The sequence below is a fragment of the Syngnathoides biaculeatus genome, chromosome 10 (genome assembly GCF_019802595.1).
Source record: "Syngnathoides biaculeatus isolate LvHL_M chromosome 10, ASM1980259v1, whole genome shotgun sequence".
In the NCBI taxonomy this organism is placed as follows: Eukaryota; Metazoa; Chordata; class Actinopteri; order Syngnathiformes; family Syngnathidae; genus Syngnathoides; species Syngnathoides biaculeatus.
In genome coordinates this window covers 12,295,078-12,314,765 of record NC_084649.1, presented here as the reverse complement: position 1 = coordinate 12,314,765, position 19,688 = coordinate 12,295,078, and the positions used below count along the sequence as shown (strand labels likewise).

The following is a 19,688-nucleotide window of genomic DNA, read 5'->3' as shown; positions in this document are numbered from 1 at the left end:
CTACTACTAAGCTAATCAATGTCCTAAATTGTGTAGCATTTTTGAACATTCAGTTTTAGTTTGTAGCTCTGGTGAAAATAAGTACTTTATTATCTCACACAGTGGCATCACCTTCTGGAAGCAGATGATGAGCAACCACTTTTGATCAAAAGATATACATGATTAAAGTGACATTTTTGTATAAAATTGGATACAAAACCTTGAAACTGTGTTTAAACTCCATATTGCACTGTTCCTTACGTTTGCTGCAAATGTTAAATAAAGAAAGGTAATCACTCATTAGTGCATCTCAAATTATGTGCAGTATGAAAATTGATGGCCAGTACATGGAAAATGTTGTGTCATGTGTAGTTGTAAAAAAAAAAAAAGTCTGCGCTATCATTCTTTTTTAAAAATTTATTAAATAAAGTGACATAACGGCTCTTGTGATTGATAACGTTCAATCACCTATCAGAGGAGCATAATTGGAATGACTCACATTTTTATAAACAATGATAATGAAGCATTGGTGTGGCTGCTCGGACCTTTGACTTTATGGAGCCAATTTATTTTTATGGACATCAACATGATTGCAGGTTATAGAGTTCTTGGCAGCTTCTATTCCATTAAAATCTGAAGGCATATCAAAAAACACTTTGTCATCAAAACAGTCCTCATCAGATGGGGAAGCCATGAACGGCAGCCTCAAGACCAGACCAGTCAGGAGCCCACCAACAGTAGAAATGGCAATGGTGGAAAAGACCGCTGCCACTTGGTACAGAGCTTGCTCTTGCGCCGTCCGGCCCAAGCCTGGCATCAATCCGGGGATCAGCTTCTGAAGCTCCACGAGCCTTGGATGTCCCTCAGGGGGAGCGCGGTGGGAAAAGATCTGGTACATGCTGGGTCCGTAGGTTTCCTCAGTGGCCAGCAGGATAGCACAAATCCCGGCAGTGGATGAAATGAGGCCAGTTAGTCCATGCAGATTGTGAATGCCGCACTGGTCCTGGATCTTCATGTGCCGTGCTAAAAAGGGGCTGAGGTACTTGTATCCAAAGAAACAAGCAGTGCAGCCCATGATGCCCAACGCATAGGCAGCTGAAGGAGAAATCATCATGTCCACTGACGCTCCAACTGTCACACCACCTGCCAAAGTCACGTTCTGGATGTCAGCCATTGTGAGCTTGCCTCGTTTATTGAACACCGCTGAAAGTGCGAATGCCGTGAGAGTGGACGAACTCAGACCAATAAACGTATGCAGGATTGCTCTGTGTTGATCGTCACCTTTGAAGGTGAGTGCAGAGTTGAAGGATGGCCAGAACACCCAGAGAAACAAGGTTCCCATTGTAGAGAGGATATCTGAATGGTAGCTTGTAATTTCTTTGGAGTGTCCGTTATTGAGCGTCGGGCGGTAGAGCACGAATGTCACACCGAGGCCAAAGTAGCAGGCAAACAAGTGAATAAGAATACTACCACCGGCATCATTGATTCGGATGTATTTCAATACAGCCCACTCTGTCACAGCAAACACAGGGATCTCAAGCAGAGCCATCACCAGGAGCTGCACCGGACTGGTCTTCCCAAGCACAGCCCCAAAGGAGATGAGCACCACGGCGCACGCAAACTCTGCGTACAACAAGTTGATGACACCCAGGTGAATTCTACCATCGTGGTAAAACTGGAAGAAACCTTGGATGATGATCGCCCACTGGATTGCAAAGGTGGCCGTGAGAAAGTTGAAGACCATCCCGCTGAAGCCATAGAATCGGCAGAAGGCCAGCAGGCAACCGAAGCCTACGAAGATCATCACCTGGACGTCAGCGAAGTACGGGTAGTCGCGATACAGGCTGTTGTCCATTGGGTTGGTCTCATTGTTTTGCAGCCTGGCATTGGCATTGTCGTCATATGTGACGAAGACGGCGTACAGAGTCAGGATGACGACTTCCAACACTAACACCAATGCGGGCAGACGCACTCGTAAACTTGTTGATGCATTCATCGTTACTTGCACTCATTACGGTCTGTTCTCTGCCTCGCTCTTTCACACTAATACCTCCTTTTATACTCAATTTTATCAGATAAGAACACCTACTAACAACGGTTAAAGAGCACTGGTCCATACAGGTGACAGGTTATTTAACATTGCATCAACCCAGGGGAATGCACTTTAATCCCTTTTTAAAAAAAAAAAAAAAAAAAACCTTCGGTCCTCTCCTTAAAAAAAAAAAAAAAAAAAAAAAAAAAAACCTTCGGTCCTCTCCTGCGCAGTCACAATTAAAAAAAATGTAATAGAATGACTAATTAAGCATATCAATTAATCAGTATTTATTCATTCAGTTTAACGATTTTTATGCAAACATTACACAACACAAAGAACTGTGTAAGATCAACACACATACACACAATTTATCTTCTGAACAAGCCGTATAATGGTCTACAACAAAAATAATACACAACTATTAACCTAAAGAATAATTAATAGTATAGTTAATAGGAGCTAAGAGCCAATCAAATAATAGAAAATTTAAATAAATATAAACAAAAAGAAAAATGGTTGTTTAAGCACGATTAAAAAGTATACTTAACTTAACTAACTTAAAGACTATAAAAAATATATAAATGCATGAATTATAATTGAACTCAAACTAAAAAAATAGATCTTCAGTTTTTGTTTGAATATTAGGATAGTGTTAATGTCAATTCCATCTTTTGTGGCTGGCAACCAGTTCAGGGTCTACTCGGCCTCCTGCCCGGTGTGACGGTCTGAGCACTCCCCGTGCTGCAAAGTCTCTTTGTGAGTGATGCGCATGTGCGTATATTTTGTAAACATCCGGCCATTCTGAAACATCCCCCGGGGGTTCATGCTTCAACATGTGCCATTCGACAACTTGTCGCAGAGCCTTCATGTTCGCTATGAACGTCTCAGAAAGACAAAACACAGCGAGCGTACATATATGTGTAAATCTTTTTTTTTATCAACTTTTGTTTTAAGCTTAGGTTTGGGTTCGGTTATAACGTATGTTAGCTCCCTCTATGTAGAAGAAGGGGAACTATGAGACCGGGGGATATCCCACTAAGTGTCTGCTACGTACCCAGAGTTACCCTGTTAGTAACACATACGTATTAATCACAAGGAGGCTTTTCAGCACGGGGGAGTGCTCAGACCGTCACACCTGGGATTGGCTCCAGCACTCCCACGACCCTTGTGAGGATAGGGGGCTCAGAAAATGGATGGATGGAAATGGTAGCAGCAAACAGCAGGGAAAACATCTGTAACTTACATCAACGTGTGTTCTTTAGTTAGAAGGGTGTTGAAATATCCAAATATGAGCAGTGACAAAACCACACTGCATGTTAAAGCTGTTGTCTGTCGGCGTCTGTAATGGGGGAAAAAAACGAGTCAGAACTCGTCTTGATTGACCTGCAAAGCCCAATAGAAGAATTGATGTGAGAACACAGGACTTTCTTGAATCGTTTCATCAGTAAACTTGAGTCAAACATCACTGTGCTGATTACGGTGGATTGGCATGATGACTCTTGATGCGAAAGTCGAAATGAAAGTCTAAAATAGATCGCACTTATATTAAATGATCATTGAAAATAGCAAGCCGATGTCAAACTCAAGGCATGGGGTCCAGATCCGGCCCTCTACATCATTTTATGGAAGCCGTGGAAGCAAATCCTGTCCATCCTTTCGTGTGATCCCTGCTAAAATCCAACCATCCATCCATTTTCTGAGCCGCTTATCCTCATGAGGGTCGTGGGAGTGCTGGAGCCAATCCCAGCCATCCAATTATTGCATGTTTTTGGAATTTGGGAGGAAACCAGAGTGCCCTGAAAAAACCCACACAGGTGGGGCCATGATTTGAACCCTGGTCCTCAGAACTGTGACGCCAATGCTCCACAGGTGCGCCACTGTGCCGTCTTCGTTGCTAAAATCTTCTTCTTCTTTTCCTTTGGGCTTGTCCCATTGAAATTTTAAATATTTAAAAAATGTTACGATATTGCAAGCATTGGTTTTCATCAGCAATTACCCTTTTTTGCTTTTAGAGTAACTGAATCCCTAATTTATGATTTCAGAATTGGTTATTCATCTACAGTATTTGTTTTCCATATGGAAAAATATGAGATTAACCATTTCTATGGTTTAACGGCCCTCTGAAGGAAATCATAGCTACATCCTGGGCCGCGACAAAAATGAGCTTGAGGCTTGGAAAATGGATATGGAATTAACATGTAAATTATGATTATGATTATAGTAATGGAGTAAAAGTAATGTTTCTTCTTATTGCAAAGATTTGAGTAAAAGTAAAAAAAATACTTCATTTAAAATACTCTGACAAGTAATTTTTTTTCAAAAATGTTACTTAGGGAGATGTAACGGATTTACACTTCATAAAGTTTAATACATTAATTCTGTGATTAATTAATGACAACTAAAATGAATTAATACACATGACGGGGCAGACAATTTAATGGAATTAATCATAAATTACTTTTGATCATTTTGTTGCACATTGACGTGTAAGCATATAAAATAAAAATGTAAATCACAGCAGTATCGTTCACGGTTTTGTGGAAGAAATAGGAAATCCCATGATGCATTGTACTGCCCACGTAGGCAAACAGGAACATGGCTGCCGGTGTTTGACACAGCAGCAGTACATTTTCTCGATTTTTGTCGGCCTGACAGCTCCCTAAAGTCCCCTCTTCACACTTGCTGTACATCAAGACAGAAGCAAAACGTTTGTACGGTATTCCTAGCGCATTCCCTGACAACCGTGTTTTTGTTGTTGTTGGTCGCCAGCAAACAGGTAAGATTTAGTTTCGCTTGCTAGCTTGGCGGCTAACATAGCCTGAGGGATGTTGTAGTCACCGCATCCAGTATTGTCCATCCATTTATTTAGCTATACATGAAAAGTGACCTGTCCTTAAATGTTTAGCTGTGATGATGTAAGTTGAAACGGCACAATATAATGTACATTTCTAAATTTCTACCTTTTTCTGTCCTGTCCTACTAATAGTACTGTGTATTGCCTTCTCATGCACGAACAAAAAACATCAAGTTTTGAGGTGCAATGTTAGGAGGCACTCCATAGCACTAAGTGATATCAGTCAGTACACTGGTGAAGCCTCTCCACATTGTAAAGTTATTTTCACCGTTAGCTACAGTATGAACGCTCTCAAAACTGTCAAAAACATTTGTTTTCAGTGATCATGGCAAGTCCAAGAACCAGAAGAGTTTTGAAGGAAGTGAGGACACAAGATGAAAATAATGTAAGTTTACAGAGCAACCCAATGGACTGTATTTACATTTGGCTGAGCTCCTGTTTCTTGATTTGTGTTAATCCAATTAAAAATACCAAACAAGGAACTGAATGCATGAATTAATTCTGCATATGAACTGAATCCAGTTTTTATGGAGGCGATCTACATGCTACTATTCCAAACACCTATATATATATATATATATATATATATATATACACACACACACACACACACAACATAGCTATTAATGCAGTTCCTTAATTCATTCTCCTGCACTCTCCGAGCCCCTCCTCCATGAAGTAGCGTACCACCCACTTTGGGAACAACTGCGCAATGGGACAAATGTATCTGCAAATTGTAAAAGCATACTTTGTAATTATTCAAAAAATAAAAACTATATTCCTAATATAATACATCTTGCTTTATTCACAGCTGTGCTTTGAATGTGGGGCTTTCAACCCTCAGTGGGTTAGTGTGACCTATGGGATCTGGATATGTCTGGAATGCTCTGGAAAACATAGAGGCTTGGGGGTACATCTCAGGTAAGGAAAAATTACAAAGGGGAACAGCATTTTGTTGAGTTAAGTTTGACCGCTCTAACTAATTTTTCGGTGCAGAATCCAAAACTGAGCCAAAATCTTCTCCATCTGGTCATTTTTTTTAAACTATAGGAGAACCTGTTTTTTTTTAATATGAGAAACATATGTATGTAAATTAAAAAAACTAAAGTGCCATCATTACAAGCTTTGAAAACTAAAAATAACAGCATAAAAAATAGAATTTACATTGGTATGTTCATGTTGACAAGGTTAAGAGAAAAGCCAGCACAAATCCTTTTAATTCCCACTATGCTACCTTTCTGAATGTACATGTTATTACTAACCTATTGGGAGATGCACACACCTCTCACCTCAATTGTTCCTGCACTTACAAGTTGCCACGTAGCAATAAATGAGTCCAGTCAAAAGTAGGTGGCAAGTCTTACTACAGCTAATCCTTGGAACTTTGCCCATCTGGAGGGTAACCCTTATGTGATGAAAATACATGACTGCAATTTTGGAATCAGCATGTCAATTTTAGTTCTAATCAACAAAAAAAATCTCAACTCCACAGAATTTTTTTTTCAAATTGTTACCTGGTTTTATGTGTTTTGAGCAATGAGAGCAGCAGGCATCCAACCGTGAACACAATTAACGAGTTGTCAGTTGTGAAAACATTACAGTACATTGAAATATGAATTATTACCAAAAGCTTTTTCATGTTTTTTTTTTTCTAAAAAAATTGCTTAACTATTTGTGGTGACGGCAGTCTGGTGAAACATTTCTGTCCTATTTGCAGTTTTGTACGTTCTGTCACCATGGACAAGTGGAAGGACATTGAGCTTGAGAAGATGAAAGCAGGAGGGAATGGGAAATTCCGTTTGTTTCTTGAGCTCCAAGATGATTACAATTCCAGCTGGACCTTACAGGAAAAGTATAACAGCCGAGCTGCTGCACTCTTTCGGGACAAGGTGAGCTGTGGCCTGGTGAATGATCCCTCTTCCTGGTTATTCCAGTTTAAGTGCAAAATGATTCCTCCTCTCACAGAAGTATTGGTTAATGTAGATGTAGTTAATGTTTTGTTTGTGTAATGGGTATCTTATTTTTTAAGCTAAAACAGGAATGTGGTATAAGACTATAAGAAATAAGAGGTTAGAAGATGAAAACAGTCACAATTTTTTAATTTATTTTTTACATTTGGAAATAGTTGCCTCTCATATATATATATATATATATATATGTATATATATAATCATTCTTTCCAAAAAAATGTTGGAAATGGGGAATTTAAAAATACATCATGAGAAAAATATAATGCCAGGTTGCCACAGAAGCTGAGGGGAAGGAGTGGTCTATAGAAACATCTTCTGCCAAAAATTGGACATCACCCCAACCCAAAAGCAGCCTTTCATCTTCCCATCGGTAAGTTGAAGGAAGTTTATATTAACACTGATTTAATTGGCCTGCTCAGTAATGCTTGAATATTTGCATTTTATGCTGATTGGCTGTAATTTCATTTGGCAATCAATCAGCTCCACAAAAGGCATTTAGTCCATGTTGCCGTTGTGTACAGTACAGTATAAAAATACGAGTGCTTTCTTATTTTTAGTTGTGTTGTGTGTCTTTTGACGTAGGACATCAAATATTTGACCAAAAGAAAATTTATTTAAAAAAAAAAAAAAAGTATGTTGGCGGTGTGGAGCATGCAACACGTAATGCCCAGATCAGACTACAAGACAAATCTGGTCTTTCAGGATTGCACTATGTCAGTCTACTGCAAGAAAATCCTGTATTTCGATACCATGGCATCCTGTTTTTAATGATCACGGGTCTTCATCTTGTAAAATCAAACCTGACCGTATGCACTATGGCAAGGAGAACAATAATGTATCTCGTCATGTTTATAAAAAAAACAAAAAAAATATATATAACATAATATAACAAAATATTACATAGCCTAGGAAGCTAGTGCTAGCAATAACGATTGTAAGCAAACATCTAGGCATTCTATCAAATCATGCTCTAAATTTTTGGTGTGTTTGTGTGTAAGTAATTACACATTAATTAATGTAATTACAGTAAGTTAGCACTATCATTTCTCATGTAATGTTGGTTTGATCTTACTAGAGCAGTGATTTTGAATCTTTATGGCGCTAAGGAGCATATTTAACAATTGAAATATTTCACGGCACACACTAACAGGCAAAAATTTCATAAAAAGTGGATTGATTAATTACTGTATATTCTTCCTGACCTCTCATAGAAGATCATTAATTTGTTCTGTCTCACTATGCGTCACTGGCATAACTAGATGAAAAAAGGTACATCATTTATTTTAAGTACACTTTTTTTTGAGCGAATAAGTTCGTAAGAAGATTCCTCACAACCCCATTTTGAAGGATGATGATGCACCTTATATTGTGAGTGTGGTGCCAAATCACTCAAATCTCTCAAACCTGTCAAACTCTCAAAGGATATGTTAAAACCATGAGCCAATGAAAAACTTCAAAAGATTTTGAAGCGCAAAGCGAAACCACCGTAACGTTTAAATCGTCAAACGTCATTAGTCACTTGACACTGGTGTTTTGATACAAGCTAGGAAACAGTGTTTCACATCACGCAGTTTCAGGAAGAATGACACAAACTCCAAAGTCTACTTATTTATGTGTTATTTGCCCATCAGCAGAATAGTCAATAATGCAGTGATTGTGTGCCACAGATCCGGAGGATCTGGAGCAAACTCTGGCACATCTGGTGACAAAGCTTTCGAAGACTGGTTGAGTGATGACGTTAACTCTTATCAGAGGTAATAAGTTGATATTCCTGATCAATGGTTGTTTTATATGTATTTGTAAGAAGTTTATTTCTTTGTTTAAACTCTTCTTCTTCTTCAGTGGAGCCGGTTACAGTGGGAATCAAGAAAACCGCTATGTTGGCTTTGGCAACACAGTGCCCCCAGAGAAAAAAGAGGATGACTTCATCAACAATGCCATGTCCTCCATTTATTCAGTAAGACACATTGCAATCACATTTTCTTTGACTGTAACGCCTGCTGCACAGTAAGCGATGTGTTTGAACCTGTTTGGAATATTTCAGTGCATTAAAAAAAAAGGAAAAAGTTGATTACTCACCTGCTCCACATTGGCTGCTTAGATATACTATATGTGCACCCTCAATTCAAATGCCTGCAGAGGTTTGTTGCTGTATATACAGTATATTGTACTTCATCACAATATCACACTACAGAAAGCTAGATTAATAGTTAAAGAAGAAGGGGTTGAACAGGAGTGGATGTGGGCAAATATTAAAGCGTGTGGCTGTTTGTGTAAATACTCGCTCATTCCCATTCCTTTCAACATTCCGTGCATGTACATATTGGTCACAAGCTTTGTTTTTTTCTTGCACAGGCGGAATAGAAATGATGAATATAGTTCAGTAATATTATAAAACACAATATTATGACACCTTACTTACTGAATTTAAATGACTTGGAGGACAACTCACTGGCTGTTCTATCATTCACTTAAACCCAGAAAGGTATTGTTAGCATGAGAGTGAAAGCTCATGTGCAGTTTGATGTGCTCCAATCTGGGATTTTGCTCCTGGAATCAAAATTTGAATTGTGACAAAACCAGTGGGCGACTGATGGGTCATTCATGAAAGCAGTTGCAAAATCACCCAGTTTATTTGGGTTCAGCTGCGTCGCTTTTGTGTCGCAGCTTCAACAGATTTTTAGTTATCCTGCTTTCTTTTTGTTTCGCAGGGTTGGAGTAATTTCACAGTTGGGGCTTCCAAGTTTGCTTCCATCGCAAAAGACAATGTAAGTTCCCAGAATGTAAAAACTGTATTTCTAAACCAACATTTGTTTTACTATTTCTTCATGAAGTGGTAACAATTTGGTACCTCATTATTTTTCACATTTTCTACCCAGACAACAAAACTGGCAAATCAGGCAACTTTGAAGGTAAGACTAATATAAGTAATTGCTTTGAAGTACACAACAAACACTTCACACAATATTAATATTTGCCATTATTAGTAGTCTTTTTTTGAATATCATGTTTCCTTTCTTTTTTTCTCCAAAAATAACACAGCAGTTTGCCTCATTGCACACTTAAAATATAAATGCACGATGCTCTATTGACTGTTATTTTAATATCTCTTCGCCTTCTGTGGATGTAGTTAAGGGGCTATAAGGCACCCCCAGAACCGGTAACTCATCAAATGACTGCATGACACTTTTTCCTACATCATGCTTGTGTTTATATAGTGTCATTTTAATTTTCTTGAAAAAAGGAAAAGATTGCATGAGACTTTTTGCTGCCCCATGTCTGTATTTGTTGAGTTTAATTTTCTTAGTTTTCAGCTTGCAAGTTTTCTACTGTTTGCTAGCAAAGAGACAATGTATGAAATTATGGCTGTCACCTGTGTCTTGTTGGCTACTGTATCATAAAATATTTTGTATGAGTTATGGATAACTTGGAGAATACATTTTTAGTTTTCGCTCATCAGTCACTGTGGTCACAAGTGGGTATTAAAACGAATTCCAACCACAACTATAGATATAGTGTATGCTATAGACGTCCCTTGCACTGGGTGATTATTTATGCATGCTTTATTTTTTCAAGGTGGAATGGCACACATCCAATAACCCCCTTTAATTATATGTCCAAAATGGTTACTGTCAAAGGGAACCTTAAAAATACAGTGCTGTGAAAAAGAATCTGCCCCCTTCCCACTAAGAGATCATAAAAAAAAATAAATATTAAACAAATATAAACCAAGTGATCTTAAAATACTGTTTTAAAATGGTGATTCAATTTATTAAGTAAAAAAAAAAAAAATTCAAAGTAAATGGCCCCCTAAACCTCATAATTAGTTGTCCCAACTTCAGCAATAACAACTGCAATCAAACAGCTTTTATATAGCAGGCCATGAATCTTTCACATCTTTGTGGAGATATTTTGGGCCATTCTTTTGGGTTTTCAAGAATGCATCCGAGTTTGCGTCGCGGTGCAGTAGCTTTAGCAGGGACGCCCAGACTTCCCACTCCCAACCACTTTATCCAGCTCTTTTGGGGGGATCCCGAGAGGTTCCGAGGTCAGCTGGGAGACACATTCTCTACAGTGTGTCTTTAGTTGTCCTTGGAATCTCAGTTTTCTAAGTTTTCTCCCTATTGACTCAAAAAGTCCCGAGGTCAGCAGCGCCCCATCCCCACTATACACACTCTTGAGGGTACAGTGCTTCCCCCTCTTGAGATGCCAGATTGTGGACCAGAATTTCCTCAAAGCCATCTGGAAGTCTTTTTCGTAGCCTCGTCGAAAACCTCCCATGGCCAGGTTTTTGCATCATTGACCACCAAGGCTGCTTTCCGGCCAGCCGTTGGTGTCCTCAAACGGGGTCGGGGATTCCCACCACTTTATGGCCACAGCTCTGGTTGTGTTCAATCGACGCACGGAACATTGTCCCTTCAGACTTAATGTCCCCACAACCCCCTACCCCGCCTCCCCAGGAACATTGAGATGGGAGCTGCAACTCCTTGTGAGAGGGGATTGTGCCAGATGTTCCCAGCAGACCCTCACAATACGTTTGGGCCTGCCAAGTCAGACCGGCATCTTTTATACACCATTAGAGCCAGCTCACAATCAGGTGGTGATCAATTGACAGCTCCACATCTCTTGTCACCCGAGTGTTAACAAAGAGGGTAATTACTTATTGACAAAGCTCCAATTGATTCTAGCTGGTTTTTTTTTTTTATGAATGAAATCATGTTTAAAAACAGCTTTGAAGCTCTCTTAGGTTATAGTTGTCTGATTTTAATGTTTATTTAAACATTAAAGTAGGGAAACGCCAAAAATCTAAGAAGTTTAGAAGAGGGTCAGTACTTTTTCACAGCACTGTGTACCTCTGCATTCATTGGATCTGTCTTTGAGCCATTACACCAACAAGTTACTGTTCAGTGTAATCAGTCACGTCATGCCGAGCTGCCAATATGAAATTGTCAAATTGAAGTGATTTTTAATTGTCTTTTTCCCTCTCTGACTTCCAACTAGGCCACAGAGTTAGGACATACAATAAATGAGAGCGTTATTAAACCTACCCAAGAAAAGGTAACATTGATGTTTGAAGTTGTCCAATTGGTGGTGGGTTGCAGCACTTAAAAAGAAAACAGCTTCAGATGTGAATGTGCTATTTTCTACGGCGCTTGCTTATCAGCTTCATGTCATTGCACATTATAAGACAAAAGTGGTACGTGACCAATGGTTACCCTTCCAACTGAGTCTGTTTTAGAGAGGAGTGAATATTGAGCTCATTTTTGCCAACTCTTAATTTGGTTTCTTTTTCTCCTCTCCATCTGGTTCTGGACCAACATTATGACATCTGCTTGTACAATATCATATGAGTTGTTGGACTTCTGTATGATTATAGGACGGCAAAATTAGTCAGTTGACCTTTTATTTATAAATATATATTTAACTTGCTTAGCTTGAGAGTCAGTGATTAGATGTGGCGCGTATAAATGTCTGTTGTCTTGTAATGTACAGTTGACATAAGTAAAGGCATGCATGTTTGTCTTTTTCCTCATACGGAATGATCTTAGCTGCATTTTCTTCCAATTAACTAACGTTGAGGCAATTACTAACAAAATTGTGGAATCAGCCAAAATGATTTACTACATGCTGTCTAACATATAGAGGTGATATAAATAAATCTACACATACCTGTTCAAATGGTAGGTTGTTGTGATGTTAAAAAAATTAGACCAAGAGAAATAATTTCAAAACTTTTGACACCATGAATGTGACCAATAGCCTCTACAACTCAATTGGGGAAACAATCTTTTGCCGAGGGGAACTAAAAGTAAACAACGGAGCTAATGTGGTTACAAAGATTTGAACACCCTATTATAATCCTCCCCTACCTTCCAATCAACAAATCGAGCTGGACTTTAGCACTCTTGCTCAGTCTGTCCTCTTAAACCCTTTTCGGTCCGGCTGCGTTTTCAATAAACATCAGGATAATTTAATAATTAAAAAAATATATAATAATAAAAATAAACAGAGGTTGTATTTCCAACTCCCCAGTTGCACAGCAGAACTATTCCAGCAGAAAGGTATATAGAGCCACCATTCAGCAAGGCCATGCAACTAAACAAGAGAGGTTAAAAATAAATAAAGTTCACACAAATAACCAATCATATTGAGAGTCAGCACACACCTTCAACTATTTCAACTCCCTCTGTTTACCTCTTTCCCTATACTTTGAAGTTCAGCCATTGTAGTCACACTTTCCTGACGTTATCGTCGTCTGCATTAACCATGGTCTTCCGGGAGATTTCATAGCATCAAAGAGATGTCATTAAATGGAGAAAATATGGCATGATAGTGAATTGGATATCCCTCCAAAATGGAAAAGAGCATTGGTTTGGGAATATCCCAAGAGGCCTGGACCAACAGTGAAGGAGCTGCAGGGGTTTATGCCAAGTACTGTTAAGTACATTTGACAAAAATAACCCCCTCTTCTTTCTATTTCTCGGTTATGGGGTAGGGAGGCAAGATGGTGTAAGCCTTAACTTACAAAGAAAAACATTCAAGCCTGGCTTCATTATGCAAAAGCACTTGAAATTTGAACGCTTATAAGGAAAAGCTGTCTTTCTTCAGTTGGAACTGGAGGCTTAAATAAGGTGAATGGAATTACAATATGAACAATTCCAAATAGCTGTCAGTATCTGCTCAAAACCTTCCAGCTTGTGGTTGAAAAATTAAGACAAACTTCATGTTTTAGCATAACAATTACCCAAAACACACAATCAAATCAACAAAAGAAGGACTTTAGCAGAAAAACAAAGTTTCAGATTTGCCCAACCAGGATCCAGGCCTATATTTGAGCAAATATCAGGCATGTCCAGAAGTGGGCTCTGCACTGGAGATAATTTCGTAATGTGACAGATTTGAAATGAAAAGTACTCAAATATTGGCACATTTAAGATGTGTCACACTGATAGACTCTTTATCAAAAAGACTGAGTGTTGTAATAAAAGCCAAAGGTGCTGCAACAAAGTATTAGTTTGAGCTTGTGGATATTTATGCAACTGTGATATTATATGACAATTAAGTTGTTGTACAGGTCACATTAAAGTAAGAAAACATTTTTAAATGATTTTTGTCTGAGTTGTTTTACATCACAGAAACATGGCATTTGAACAGGATGGTGTGTTGATTATCATCACTGTAACTGTACAAAAAATAATGTGATTATTTAAATACAATTTGGCTCATCCAGGTGAAAGATGGCAAATTGCTAGATGAAATGACAGTCGGCATCACTGAGTTGGCAAACAAGGTAGGATGGATGGCAGAGTTCTGCCACATTGACAGGCAAAACCAGTCTTCTGAGCGTGAAGCAGCATTTTGACAGTATTGCATTTATTTGATTATAATTAATGAAAAAAATGGTGTACGATAAATTCAAAGATTATGGGGGCACCCCTACCTTTTTTCCACCCTCAAAAGGGACTGGTTTTGTTGAAATATTTGAATGTGTACATTAATTTGTGTTGTTGTTTTTCTTGCTGCCATTTTTACTCTTGGGGTAAGTATTTGTTACCACATTTCATATTATCACTGTCAAGTTTCCCTCTCAAAACTAATAGCAGTACTATATGTTCTTCTGATATAGCTATAAATGTGGAATTGATAAAATGACACTCATTTTCACTGACTATGCTAAAAATATGATGTTATTGTCAGCTATATTTTGTATTTTGTATTAAGTATAACCTGATTACATTAGGTGCAGGGAGCTGGTTCCAAATTGACCAATCTCTTCTCGGGAAAACCAGAAGATGGGTAATAATACATTGAATTTGTTAAAATTGTGGAAAATGCCAGATTCCCAATTGTTTGTACAGTACTTTAATTTAAATGGTATCTTGGTGTTTAGGGCTGCTGGAGATAGCTACCAGAACATGGGGGCTACAGAGGGCTATCAGGGCAGTTCCAGCCAGCCTCTCTCAAAGGACTTCTGGGAAACATTTGGTAGCAACAACTCCCTGAAGGCCAAGAAGTCCCCAAGCAGTGACAGCTGGACCATTGCAGATAATTCTGCAAAGAAGAGCTCTGACAGTTGGGACAATTGGGGCTCTGATGCAGCATCCAACAACAAACACAGCACAGAGGAGAGTTGGGAGGCCTGGGACAACAACTGGGAAAATGCAGAGGGTAAGGCCAAAAAGAGTCCTACGAAACCTGCTGAAGAAACCTGGGGTAATGCAGACTGGTAGTAGTCAAACCTTCCTGCCTCCTTTTCACTCCTCATCCTACTGGTACTTACAGGGAAGGAGTTAGTTCCCTAACACTTCCTGCCAAAGCATTCGTCTTGAACAGATGCCCAAGGTTGACATCAGCTGCATGATAACAGTCATACTTTTAAAAATTCTAACTTTGAAAAATGACTTGGACTTTTTAAAATATACAGTATATCTGATTGTAAATGATCACCACCCGAAATGCTAAATGACTACGGCACCCCAGAAAATGCAATAGTCGATTAAAAAAAGCAAATGTTCATACTCTATACTTGTTACATCGTGATACTGCTGTTCGTCACAGAAAATTATACTTTACATAAAATTTGTTGTCACGATAAAACTTTGTAAATACATAGAGAGACGTGGCACTATAATAGTCTTTGTGGTCACCCACATTGACTTATTCCATCCCCGGACCATCATCTCGAATCCCCTTGCATACTGACTTGGCATTACATTAAAAAAAAATATATATATATACAGTATGTACAGTAAAATATCGATAAAAATATAAACATTGACATGATGCTTTATCTTTCATACAAGCAGTTAAATAGTTTTCCAAAGAACAGTAATTAACAGCTGTGATCTGACAAAAAGCAATTTTGAACTTTCTGAGCAATGCCCCATTATTCCATAGCTGATATAAACAAAAATAGTTGAAAATATCCGTTCATGGCTTTTCTTCACTGTACTGTGCTAAAATGGATCATTTTGATAAAACAGTTTTGTGAATGGCAATACTGTATATGTCACTAGGCATAACTCACTTTCAACCAGCCATTTGATATTTAGTAAGAGTATGAACGTTTAATAAAATACTTTTTGTGCAATAGTTAAACATAGGATCCCATGCTCTTAGACACAGGAAGAGTATAATGTATTAAGTTGGACAAAATTATGAATTTATACATGCAGTCAATACATGCTTTTGTACTTGATCAGTATGAAATATTTTTATGTGACGACACCTACATTTTGGGCTGCTTCATCTACAAATCATGAATGCTGAATCCTTAGGAGTAGTGTAGTTCCCTCTGATTTGATGAACTAGCAAAGGTGAGTTTGTGGGAAAGTTTCATGAGAATCAGCGTTAATGTCCAAGTATGCAACAACACATAAGGAATTTGTTTTTGGCAGTCGGTGCCACCCTGGTACGACATTCAGAACAAACAAACAAGAACAAAGAACAATCGACATTCAATTCGCAGGAACTATCCTTGATAATTTAAGTCAAAACTCTCATTGTTTAGAACTACAGTGTTTTGGGAAGTGTTCAACCTCACCATCTTATGTAAACTTTGAATCTCTGTGACTGAAAGTGTCCCAAATGAATCTGTGAACCCCTCCACCTTTGTGGTTTGACTATGCCTATGCGCAGATTTTTGGGGGAACCCATCCTTATTTGCTGTAGAATTTCCCTGTTCAGTTTTGTGCTCAGGCACGTTCTCGTGAAGTATTGGTGTGGAGGACTTTGATTTAGATATTTGTGCTCTGCTTCCATCTTCAGGCCTCTCTGGGCAATTACGAATACAATTACTAAGATTTTTTGTATTCGTGGCAGGATTTGGTCACTTTCCCACGTAAATACCGGGGTTCATTGAAATTTAAACAATGGATTTAGACAGACATACCATAAATGATCATTATAGTGATAAAAGAGGGGGAAAAAAAATTCAACATATATTAAAAAAAAAAAAAAAACAAGAAACGGCAATTTGTTTTGTGGGCTTTGCTGGACAGAAATGAGATCAGTCGTTTCCAGCAATGTAATACTTCATGTCAGACTTTGCAAAATATTTAGTCCAAAATTATTTTTCTATAGCCGCATTTAATTGTTTAAGCTATTAAGTGATATTTGATGAAGAGTACTTTATTCCATTCCCTTTTTCTACCTCGAAGAAGAGTTTACTACACATTGTGATATGTCTTTGTTTAATGTGTCTGCATTGTGATAATGTGGATTTCATGTTAAGTTCAAGCAAGACAAAATGGTACAGCAGCAACATTGATGATTTACTGTACAGTATTATGGTTAAAAAAAAAAGGAAATACAAACGAGATGACTCCAAGAACAGTTGCTGCTGTATGCATTTTTTTAAAGCCTTAAACTGCCGTTTTTTTGCTCTTTTCATACTCATATCAGCTTGTCTGCGTATGTATGCATGTGGGAGCGTATGCGTCTGTGTGCTTGATGCTGAGTTTTTTCATGTCTCTAAATAACCATCTCCTATCAGTGGTGTTCATATATTGTCACCTGGAAGCATTACTATGAGATATTATTTTAATTTCATGACAGCATGCTATATAGCATATCTGCAGTTCGTTCCAAAACAGTTTTGATATCACGTGTGTCAAATCTCGAGTAAGTGGCTTGTTGGCATAAATTTAACTTAACAAATGCATTGGTAAATGTCGCTTAACAAAATGCATCCAGGTGCTGACAAAAACACAAAATTTTGTCAACTGTATAACCTAAATCCAGTTCTCCACTTAATTAAAAAAAAAAAAGTAGCTAAGCAGTTGTGCCTGTGAAACATTGGCACTATGCTATGTTGTGTCTCATGTCAGAGATGTTATTTTTGATGTTGTGCATGAGCTAGATATGTAACGTGACAATTAAAACGTCCAACTGCTGTTAAATCCTCAAAAGTTGTTTCTTCAGTAGATTCAAGTCAAGTTCTGTATGCTTCCCCAAGTTTCACCCCGCATCAATCCCAAAACGGGAGCCGGTGTTACACACTTCAGGTTGTGGAGACTTTTCCTGCACACATGGTTTCTGTGTTGAATAAAATGTGTTGTAAAAGCAGTGGTACTGGTATTTTGCATTGCAACAAATATATAGGACACTGAACGTTGTTTTGTGAAGAAAATGCAGAGCACAGCACTCTTTAGAAACTCAAAACTAATTCAACAGAAATCAGTTTTACTGTACATGAAGAATTATTGACTGTAAGTCTCTAGTAAATACATTACCAGAGTATATACCACAATCCATTCAGAACTACATATTTAAGATACATTGCTGCACACTGCAGTGTGTTATTTAGTATTAACGGAGCCAAATGTTTAGAAGACTGTTTTTTTTTTCGTCATGTAGCTCAATAAGCAACATCCAACAATCAGCCCTAGGAGATGATGAGGATGTACGCAAGTGTTGTTTGCCAGCACACAGTTGACGACTGAGAAAAGACTTTTTCCATGATTTTTGGTGGATTTTAATACTATTTAATACTGTGCTAAAGTTCAATGTCACTATTAGATTTACAGTTATTTATTTATTTAATTTATCTGTTTTTAAATTAAGTACGAAAGACTTGCTCAGTAATACTGTCATACCGCGACTAAAAAAAAAAAAAAGCAAAAGCAAATTTATTTGCATAGCGCATTTCATACACGTGGTAACTCAAAGTGCTTTACATGACTAAAGGCATTTGAAAACGGGATAAAAACGACAAAAAAAAATATTCTAAAAAGACAGAACTGCATAGAGTGCAAGTAATATGATCAAAAAGTGTATACATTCTAAAAAGCATTTGAAAAAAAGAAGCGTTTTCAACCTGGATTTAATAACATTCACACTTTGGGCTGACCTCACCTCTGTTGGCAACTTATTCCATTTGTGTGAAGCATAATAGCTAAATGCTGCTTCACCACGTTATCTTTGGATTCTGCGCTCCACTATTTGACCTGAGTCAGTCGATCTCAGAGCTCTACTGGGTTTGAATTCCGTAAGCATTTCTTTCATGTATTCAAGATTAAATCATTTAGTCAAATCTATTCTAAAACTGAGTGGAAGCCACTCCAAGGACTTTAGGACTGGAGTTGTATGCTCTGATTGCTTTGTTTTGGTCAGGACGTGAGCTGCAGCATTCTGAATGAGCTGCAGCAGTTTAATACTCATTTTTTAGGCGGGGGGGGGGGGAAGGGGGGGGGGTCTAGTGAGAACACCTTTACAGTACTCAAGTCTACTTGAGATAAAAACATGCATGAGCTTTTCCTGGTCTGCTTGATACATACAAGACTTAGCGCTAGATATATTCTTCAGATGGTAGAAGGCAGTTTTTGTGGTTGATTTGAAATGATTGTGGAAAGTTAGGTCGGAAACAATCAGAAAACCAAGGTTTCGGACTCGGTCTTTGGTTTTTAAAGATAGAGAGTCCAGGTGTTTATTAACAGCAATTTTCTTTATTGCCAAAAACAATTGTGTCAGTTTTGTTGTGATTTCGTTAAAGAATTTTTTGGCTCATCCACTTATCTATCTGATTTAGACTGGCACAATACTAACAATTTTTAATAGAGACAGTGAAAAACAATTACGCTTCCTTCGGCGTATGATTATAGTACTAATCTGCATGATGTCCCCTCCCGTTCATATCCTTCGATAGCTCAGTTGGTAGAGCGGAGGACTGTAGAGTCTACACACTGCTGAAATCCTTAGGTCGCTGGTTCAAATCCGGCTCGAAGGAGTTATTTTCCCCTCCTCCGATTTACCTTTACATTCAAAATAGTATAAGTAGTCATCACAATTAAATCCTTTAATAATAAATTTTATTTCTTTTAAACGTTCAATTTGTTTTTTGACGTTTTTT

The 19,688-nt window shown here is 38.0% G+C and overlaps 2 protein-coding genes and 1 non-coding gene across 7 annotated transcripts; 2 read left to right on the top strand and 1 right to left on the bottom strand.

Moving 5' to 3' along the window:
• Window positions 1–532: 532 nt before the first annotated feature.
• Window positions 533–1,981, bottom strand: LOC133507341 (ammonium transporter Rh type B-A-like). Its single transcript, XM_061832280.1, has one exon. The coding sequence runs from the start codon at window positions 1,973–1,975 to the stop codon at window positions 533–535; it is 1,443 nt and encodes a 480-aa protein (XP_061688264.1). The 5' UTR covers window positions 1,976–1,981.
• A 2,581-nt stretch (window positions 1,982–4,562) lies between these two features.
• On the top strand, window positions 4,563–17,884 carry arfgap1 (ADP-ribosylation factor GTPase activating protein 1). Of its 5 annotated transcripts, XM_061832785.1 has the most exons (14): window positions 4,563–4,790; window positions 5,001–5,102; window positions 5,189–5,253; window positions 5,680–5,789; window positions 6,586–6,757; window positions 7,108–7,208; window positions 8,506–8,592; window positions 8,681–8,795; window positions 9,550–9,606; window positions 9,718–9,750; window positions 11,840–11,896; window positions 14,070–14,129; window positions 14,580–14,635; window positions 14,730–17,884. In XM_061832785.1, the coding sequence occupies exons 3-14, from the start codon at window positions 5,194–5,196 to the stop codon at window positions 15,067–15,069; spliced, it is 1,248 nt and encodes a 415-aa protein (XP_061688769.1). In that variant the 5' UTR covers window positions 4,563–4,790; window positions 5,001–5,102; window positions 5,189–5,193; the 3' UTR covers window positions 15,070–17,884. The 5 variants fall into 5 exon arrangements, with proteins under 5 accessions (XP_061688769.1, XP_061688768.1, XP_061688770.1 ...); XM_061832784.1 differs by lacking the exon at window positions 5,001–5,102; XM_061832786.1 differs by lacking the exons at window positions 5,001–5,102; window positions 11,840–11,896.
• Window positions 17,885–19,474: 1,590 nt separating this feature from the next.
• On the top strand, window positions 19,475–19,565 carry trnay-gua (transfer RNA tyrosine (anticodon GUA)). The gene is given in 2 exon segments: window positions 19,475–19,511; window positions 19,530–19,565. It is a non-coding gene; the product is annotated as a tRNA-Tyr (tRNA).
• The last annotated feature ends 123 nt before the right edge of the window (window positions 19,566–19,688 follow it).

Bases quoted from the DNA above. Each gene is read 5' to 3' on its own strand.
- LOC133507341 (XM_061832280.1), bottom strand. From the start codon at position 1,975: ATGAATGCATCAACAAGTTTACGAGTGCGTCTGCCCGCATTGGTGTTA.
- arfgap1 (XM_061832784.1), top strand. From the start codon at position 5,194: ATGGCAAGTCCAAGAACCAGAAGAGTTTTGAAGGAAGTGAGGACACAA. The intron at 8,593-8,680 runs GTAATAAGTTGA...CTTCTTCTTCAG, and splicing joins GACGTTAACTCTTATCAGAG to TGGAGCCGGTTACAGTGGGA. The intron at 8,796-9,549 runs GTAAGACACATT...TTTGTTTCGCAG, and splicing joins CCATGTCCTCCATTTATTCA to GGTTGGAGTAATTTCACAGT.